This window comes from Poecilia mexicana, unplaced genomic scaffold (genome assembly GCF_051168715.1).
Source record: "Poecilia mexicana isolate PSO_F unplaced genomic scaffold, ASM5116871v1 scaffold_15, whole genome shotgun sequence".
Taxonomy (NCBI): Eukaryota; Metazoa; Chordata; class Actinopteri; order Cyprinodontiformes; family Poeciliidae; genus Poecilia; species Poecilia mexicana.
This window is the reverse complement of record NW_028263384.1, coordinates 310001-318074: the sequence shown is the minus strand read 5'-3', so window position 1 is coordinate 318074 and position 8074 is coordinate 310001. Positions and strand designations below refer to the sequence as shown.

General features: G+C 48.8%; 1 protein-coding gene across 2 annotated transcripts in view; it reads left to right on the top strand.

The window, feature by feature from the left end:
* Window positions 1–181: 181 nt before the first annotated feature.
* The window catches only part of gcm2 (GCM transcription factor 2), a 16458-nt gene continuing 8565 nt past the window's right edge, over window positions 182–8074 (top strand). The window contains exons 1-2 of one of the 2 annotated variants that reach the window (XM_015011570.2): window positions 182–340; window positions 409–682. In XM_015011570.2, the coding sequence (XP_014867056.1) occupies window positions 590–682 (93 nt within the window). In that variant the 5' untranslated portion in view covers window positions 182–340; window positions 409–589. Of the gene's footprint in view, window positions 346–408; window positions 683–8074 lie in introns of both variants that reach the window. The other variant, XM_088013295.1, reaches the window with a different exon arrangement.

Below are 8074 nucleotides of genomic sequence, written 5' to 3'. Positions count from 1 at the left end.
GGACCTGAACCGGTTCGGCCTCCAGTTTGTGCTGCGCTCTAGAAACGGTTCTGCCATCCGAACCGGTTCAATCCCAGAACCAGAGTAGAAGCAATGGAACCATCAGTCAGTTCCGGACAGAACCGAGTCCATGAGTTCGGAACCAGGCGGGACCCGCAGGTGGACCAGCTTCTCCGGTTCTGGTTCTGTAATTGTTGACTAATGAGTTTGTTTGTTTTGGTAAAAACAGTCACGAGTTTACACAACAAACCCTCACCTGAACCTCCACACTCACCTGCAGAGCCAGCAGGTAGAACTCCGGCCGAACCGGGTCGGACCCAGTCGCTGTGCCACTGACCAGGTGAGGTTCTGCTTAAAGTCCTGAAGAGGTTCTGGTTCTGACCCGCCCTCTCCCTCCTCCCTCTGCAGCTCCGCTCTCACCTGTTCTCAGTTCTACCTGCGCCTCCGCACGAGCCGCTTCTTTCTTCTTCATCTCTCTTCGGTTCGGTTCTCAGAGGGTTAACTTACAGCCGGGACCAGAACCAGAACCGGGACCAGGAGGAGGACTTAACCCAGAGGCAGCAGCAGAGCCGGTACCGGTACCGGCAGCATGTCCCGGGCGGAGCAGCGCGACGAAACGGACTGCGTGTGTTCGGTCGGGATGAAGCTGACCTGGGACATCAACGACCCCAAACTACCGCAGGTACCGACCCAAAAGCCGGTCCAGAACCGGCCCAAAACCGACCCTAAAGCCGGTCCAGAACCGGCCCAAACCCGACCCTAAAGCCGGTCCAGAACTGATTAATAGCTGGGAAAAATATGAAAGAATGTTTGATTGAACTGAAAGGAATATTTCTAAAACGCTTTAAGAGATATTATTATTATTATTATTATTATTATTATTATTATTATTATTATTATTATTATTATTATTATTAGTTAACCCAGTCAAATAAATAGTTTTAACAGTTTTAAAGAAATTGAAATGGAAATTTACAGACGTTATTTTATTTTTTATTTTTATTATTAAATAATTGTTTAATTAATAATAATAATAATAATAATAATAATAATAATAATAATAATAATAATAGTAAATGAATCTTCGCTCTGAAGGAAATTAATTATGAAAGTCATAAATAGTGACGTGTCTCCAAGATGATTCATTCTTGGTCGGATCCAAATGTTCTGATAAAACCCATAAGAACAGAATGTTTTGGGTTCGAATCAGAACCGAGTCAAAAGCGGAGCCGCTTCCGGCTGAGCTGAAAAACTTTCGTTCGGTTCGGTTCTGAGGACAGAGAATGAAGCTACAATCAGGATAAAAATTAAAACCAAAATGAGTCACAACCAGAACCGCTCAGAGCGCCTGAACAGAACCCGAACCGACCGCAAAGAACAGAACCGGAAAACATGTTATTAAAACAAAATATAAATCAATCAAAATTTATTTCAAAATTAGAGAATAAATTCTGAGAATTAAATGTTTTATATATCGGTTTGGGCCAGAGAGCGAACTCTGCAAGGTTCGGTTCGAAACAGATCAGAGATCAATTCTAGAAATGAAAACAGCAAATCATTTTCATTTAGTTTGATTTTACTTTAGTTTTTCTTTAGTCCAGAATTATTGAATTATTTATAAATTCTTCTTTAATCACTGACTGCGGATAAAATGAAGTTCGGTCTAGTTACTCTCCGCGGCGGTTCCGGAACACATTCTGCTGGTTTTCATCCACTCAGAACCAGAACCGCTCCAATAAATACAGCTCCGGTTCCGAATCTGCGATAAAAGACTGAAAAGAACCAAAAAATAAATGAAAACAAACAAATAAATAAATAAATAATAATATCATTATTATTATTATTATTATTATTATTATTATTATTATTATTATGATAGTAAATAAACAAATTTTTAAATTAAAAGTTTGAGAGTAGAATAAAACAGAAAGACAGCAGATACGAATTAATGCTTAGAACCAGAACTGGAACCGGAACCAGAACCAGATCCAGCTGCTTAAAGAAAGGACACACACAAAAAAAAACAATAAAGATTAAAATGTTCATTTCTAAAATTGTAAATATTATTATTATAATTATAATTATAATTATTATTATTATTATTATTATTATTATTATTATTATTATCTAACAACAGCTAGATTCTTTTCTAGTTTAAATCTGACTTTGTGCTGAACTTATGTGCCTGAGTTCTGGTTCTGGTTCTGGTTCTGGCCCGGTCTCTTGCAGCTCAGCTGTAATGGTGACATCAGAACCAGCTGTCTGGGTCAGCTTTGAAGATCCAAACCTCCAGCTGAAGTTCTGGAACATTGGATCCTATCAGACCAACTTGGTTCTGTTCGACCCAGTAGGATCCCAGTAACAAGCACATCAGGTCCAGTATGAATAAAGGAGCATCACTGGACCAGCATATGGTGACACTGCAGAGAAAAACGCTGCTTTAACAGGAAGAAAACTCAACCAGAACCAGAACCAGGCTCAGGACCAGACATGATGAGACACGAGGAGACAGGAGGAGACATGTGGAGACAGGAGGAGACAGAAGGAGATGTGTGGAGACAGGAGGAGACATGTGGAGACATGTGAAGACAGGAGGAGACATGTGGAGACAGGAGGAGACAGAAGGAGATATGTGGAGACAGGAGGAGATATGTGGAGACATGTGAAGACAGGAGGAGACAGGAGGAGACATGAGGAGACAGGAGGAGACATGTGGAGACAGGAGGTGACAGGAGGAGATATGTGGAGACAGGAGGAGATATGTGGAGACAGGAGGAGACATGTGGAGACAGGAGGAGACAGGAGGAGAGATGTGGAGACAGGAGGAGACATGAGGAGACATGTGGAGACAGGAGGAGACATGGAGACAGGAGGAGACATGAGGAGACATGTGGAGACAGGAGGAGATATGTGGAGACATGTGGAGACAGGAGGACACAGGAGGAGACATGAGGAGACAGGAGGAGACATGAAGAGACAGGGGGAGACAAGAGGAGACAGGAGGAGATATGAGGAGACAGGAGGAGACATTAGCAGACATGAGGAGACATATGGAGACATGAGGAGACATGTGGAGACATGAAGAGACAGGAGGAGACAAGAGGAGACAGGAGGAGAGAGGAGGAGACAGGAGGAGACATTAGCAGACATGAGGAGACATGAGGAGACAGGAGACATTAGGAGACAGGAGTCAGGAAGAGACATGAGGAAACAGGAGGAGACAAGAGGAGACAGGAGGAGAGATGTGGAGACAGGAGGAGACATGTGGAGACATGAGGAGACATGTGGAGACAGGAGATATGTGGAGACAGGAGGAGACATGAGGAGACAGGAGGAGAAATGTGGAGACAGGAGGAGACAGGAGACATGAGGAGGCATGAAGAGACATGTGGAGACATGAGGAGACAGGAGGAGACAGGAGACATGAGGAGACATTAGGAGACATGAGGAGACATGTGGAGACAGGAGGAGACTGGAGACAGGAGGAGATATGAGGAGAGATGTGGAGACAGGAGGAGACGTGGAGACAGGAGGAGACAGAAGGAGATATGTGGAGACAGGAGGAGACAGGAGACATGAGGAGACATTAGGAGACATGAGGAGACATGTGGAGACAGAAGGAGATGTGTGGAGACAGGAGGAGACATGTGGAGACATGTGAAGACAGGAGGAGACATGTGGAGACAGGAGGAGACAGAAGGAGATATGTGGAGACAGGAGGAGATATGTGGAGACATGTGAAGACAGGAGGAGACAGGAGGAGACATGAGGAGACAGGAGGAGACATGTGGAGACAGGAGGTGACAGGAGGAGACATGTGGAGACAGGAGGAGACAGGAGGAGACATGTGGAGACAGGAGGAGACATGAGGAGACATGTGGAGACAGGAGGAGATATGTGGAGACATGTGGAGACAGGAGGACACAGGAGGAGACATGAGGAGACAGGAGGAGACATGAAGAGACAGGGGAGACAAGAGGAGACAGGAGGAGACATGAGGAGACAGGAGGAGACATTAGCAGACATGAGGAGACATGTGGAGACATGAGGAGACATGTGGAGACATGAAGAGACAGGAGGAGACAAGAGGAGACAGGAGGAGAGAGGAGGAGACATGAGGAGACAGGAGGAGACATTAGCAGACATGAGGAGACATGTGGAGACAGGAGACAGGAGGAGACAGGAGACAGGAGACATGAGGAGACAGGAGTCAGGAAGAGACATGAGGAAACAGGAGGAGACATGTGGAGACATGAGGAGACATGTGGAGACAGGAGGAGACAGGAGATATGTGGAGACAGGAGGAGACAGGAGACATGAGGAGACATTAGGAGACATGAGGAGACATGTGGAGACAGGAGGAGACTGGAGACAGGAGGAGATATGAGGAGAGATGTGGAGACAGGAGGAGACAGGAGTCAGGAGGAGACAGGAGGAGACAAGATGAGACAGGAGGAGAGATGTGGAGACAGGAGGAAACAGGAGACATGTGGAGACAGGAGGAGACAGGAGGAGACATGAGGAGACAGGCGGAGACAGGAGTCAGGAGGAGACATGAGGAAACAGGAGGAGACAAGAGGAGACAGGAGGAGAGATGTGGAGACAGGAGGAGACATGTGGAGACATGAGGAGACATGTGGAGACAGGAGGAGACAGGAGATATGTGGAGACAGGAGGAGACATGTGGAGACAGGAGGAGACAGGAGATATGAGGAGGCATGAAGACACAGGAGGAGACAGGAGGAGACAGGAGGAGACAGGAGACATGAGGAGACATGAGGAGACATTAGGAGACATGAGGAGACATGTGGAGACAGGAGGAGACTGGAGGAGACTGGAGACAGGAGGAGACAGGAGTCAGGAGGAGACAAGATGAGACAGGAGGAGAGATGTGGAGAGAGGAGGAGACAGGAGGAGACATGTGGAGACATGAGGAGACAGGAGACATGTGGAGACAGGAGGAGACAGGAGGAGACATGAGGAGACAGGAGGAGACAGGATACATGAGGAGACAGGAGTCAGGAGGAGACATGAGGAAACAGGAGGAGACAAGAGGAAACAGGAGGAGACAAGAGGAGACAGGAGGAGAGATGTGGAGACAGGAGGAGACATGTGGAGACATGAGGAGACATGTGGAGACAGGAGGAGACAGGAGATATGTGGAGACAGGAGGAGACATGTGGAGACAGGAGGAGACAGGAGACATGAGGAGACATGTGGAGACAGGAGGAGACAGGAGACATGAGGAGGCATGAAGAGACATGAGGAGACAGGAGGAGACATGAGGAGACAGGAGGAGACATGTGGAGACAGGAGGAGACATGAGGAGACAGGAGGAGACAGGAGACATGAGGAGACAGGACGAGACATTAGGAGACATGAGGAGACATGTGGAGACAGGAGGAGACTGGAGACAGGAGGAGATATGAGGAGAGATGTGGAGACAGGAGGAGACAGGAGACATGAGGAGACATGTGGAGACATGAAGAGACAGGAGGAGACATGAGGAGACATGTGGAGACAGGAGGAGACAGGAGATATGTGGAGACAGGAGGAGACATGAGGAGAAATGTGGAGACAGGAGGAGACAGGAGACATGAGGAGGCATGAAGAGACATGTGGAGACAGGAGGAGACAGGAGACATGAGGAGACATTAGGAGACATGAGGAGACATGTGGAGACAGGAGGAGACTGGAGACAGGAGGAGATATGAGGAGAGATGTGGAGACAGGAGGAGACAGGAGTCAGGAGGAGACAGGAGGAGACAAGATGAGACAGGAGGAGAGATGTGGAGAGAGAAGGAGACAGGAGGAGACATGTGGAGACATGAGGAGACATGTGGAGACAGGAGGAAACAGGAGACATGTGGAGACAGGAGGAGACAGGAGGAGACATGAGGAGACAGGCGGAGACAGGAGTCAGGAGGAGACATGAGGAAACAGGAGGAGACAAGAGGAGACAGGAGGAGAGATGTGGAGACAGGAGGAGACATGTGGAGACATGAGGAGACATGTGGAGACAGGAGGAGACAGGAGATATGTGGAGACAGGAGGAGACATGTGGAGACAGGAGGAGACAGGAGATATGAGGAGGCATGAAGACACAGGAGGAGACAGGAGGAGACAGGAGGAGACAGGAGACATGAGGAGACATGAGGAGACATTAGGAGACATTAGGAGACATGAGGAGACATGTGGAGACAGGAGGAGACTGGAGGAGACTGGAGACAGGAGGAGATATGAGGAGAGATGTGGAGACAGGAGGAGACAGGAGTCAGGAGGAGACAAGATGAGACAGGAGGAGAGATGTGGAGAGAGGAGGAGACAGGAGGAGACATGTGGAGACATGAGGAGACAGGAGACATGTGGAGACAGGAGGAGACAGGAGGAGACATGAGGAGACAGGAGGAGACAGGATACACGAGGAGACAGGAGTCAGGAGGAGACATGAGGAAACAGGAGGAGACAAGAGGAAACAGGAGGAGACAAGAGGAGACAGGAGGAGAGATGTGGAGACAGGAGGAGACATGTGGAGACATGAGGAGACATGTGGAGACAGGAGGAGACAGGAGATATGTGGAGACAGGAGGAGACATGTGGAGACAGGAGGAGACAGGAGACATGTGGAGACAGGAGGAGACAGGAGACATGAGGAGGCATGAAGAGACATGAGGAGACAGGAGGAGACATGAGGAGACAGGAGGAGACATGTGGAGACAGGAGGAGACATGAGGAGACAGGAGGAGACAGGAGACATGAGGAGACAGGACGAGACATTAGGAGACATGAGGAGACATGTGGAGACAGGAGGAGACTGGAGACAGGAGGAGATATGAGGAGAGATGTGGAGACAGGAGGAGACAGGAGACATGAGGAGACATGTGGAGACATGAAGAGACAGGAGGAGACATGAGGAGACATGAGGAGACATGTGGAGACAGGAGGAGACAGGAGATATGTGGAGACAGGAGGAGACATGAGGAGAAATGTGGAGACAGGAGGAGACAGGAGACATGAGGAGGCATGAAGAGACATGTGGAGACAGGAGGAGACAGGAGACATGAGGAGACATTAGGAGACATGAGGAGACATGTGGAGACAGGAGGAGACTGGAGACAGGAGGAGATATGAGGAGAGATGTGGAGACAGGAGGAGACAGGAGTCAGGAGGAGACAGGAGGAGACAAGATGAGACAGGAGGAGAGATGTGGAGAGAGAAGGAGACAGGAGGAGACATGTGGAGACATGAGGAGACATGTGGAGACAGGAGGAGACATGTGGAGACAGGAGGAGACAGGAGACATGAGGAGACATGTGGAGACAGGAGGAGACAGGAGACATGAGGAGGCATGAAGAGACATGAGGAGACAGGAGGAGACATGAGGAGACAGGAGGAGACATGTGGAGACAGGAGGAGACATGAGGAGACAGGAGGAGACAGGAGACATGAGGAGACAGGACGAGACATTAGGAGACATGAGGAGACATGTGGAGACAGGAGGAGACTGGAGACAGGAGGAGATATGAGGAGAGATGTGGAGACAGGAGGAGACAGGAGACATGAGGAGACATGTGGAGACATGAAGAGACAGGAGGAGACATGAGGAGACAGGAGGAGACATGTGGAGACAGGAGGAGACTGGAGACAGGAGGAGATATGAGGAGAGATGTGGAGACAGGAGGAGACAGGAGACATGAGGAGACATGTGGAGACATGAAGAGACAGGAGGAGACATGAGGAGACAGGAGGAGACATGAGGAGACAGGAGGAGACATGAAGAGACAGGAGGAGAAATGAGGAGACAGGAGACATGAGGAGACATGTGGAGACATGAAGAGACAGGAGGAGACAGGAGGAGACAAGAGGAGACAGGAGGAGACATGAGGAGACAGGAGGAGACATTAGCAGACATGAGGAGACATGTGGAGACAGGAGGAGACATGTGGAGTCATGAGGAGACATGAGGAGACATGAGGAGTCAGGAGGAGACATGAGGAGAAAGGAGGAGTCAGGAGGAGACATGAGGAGACATGTGGAGACATGAGGAGTCAGGAGGAGACATGAGGAGAAAGGA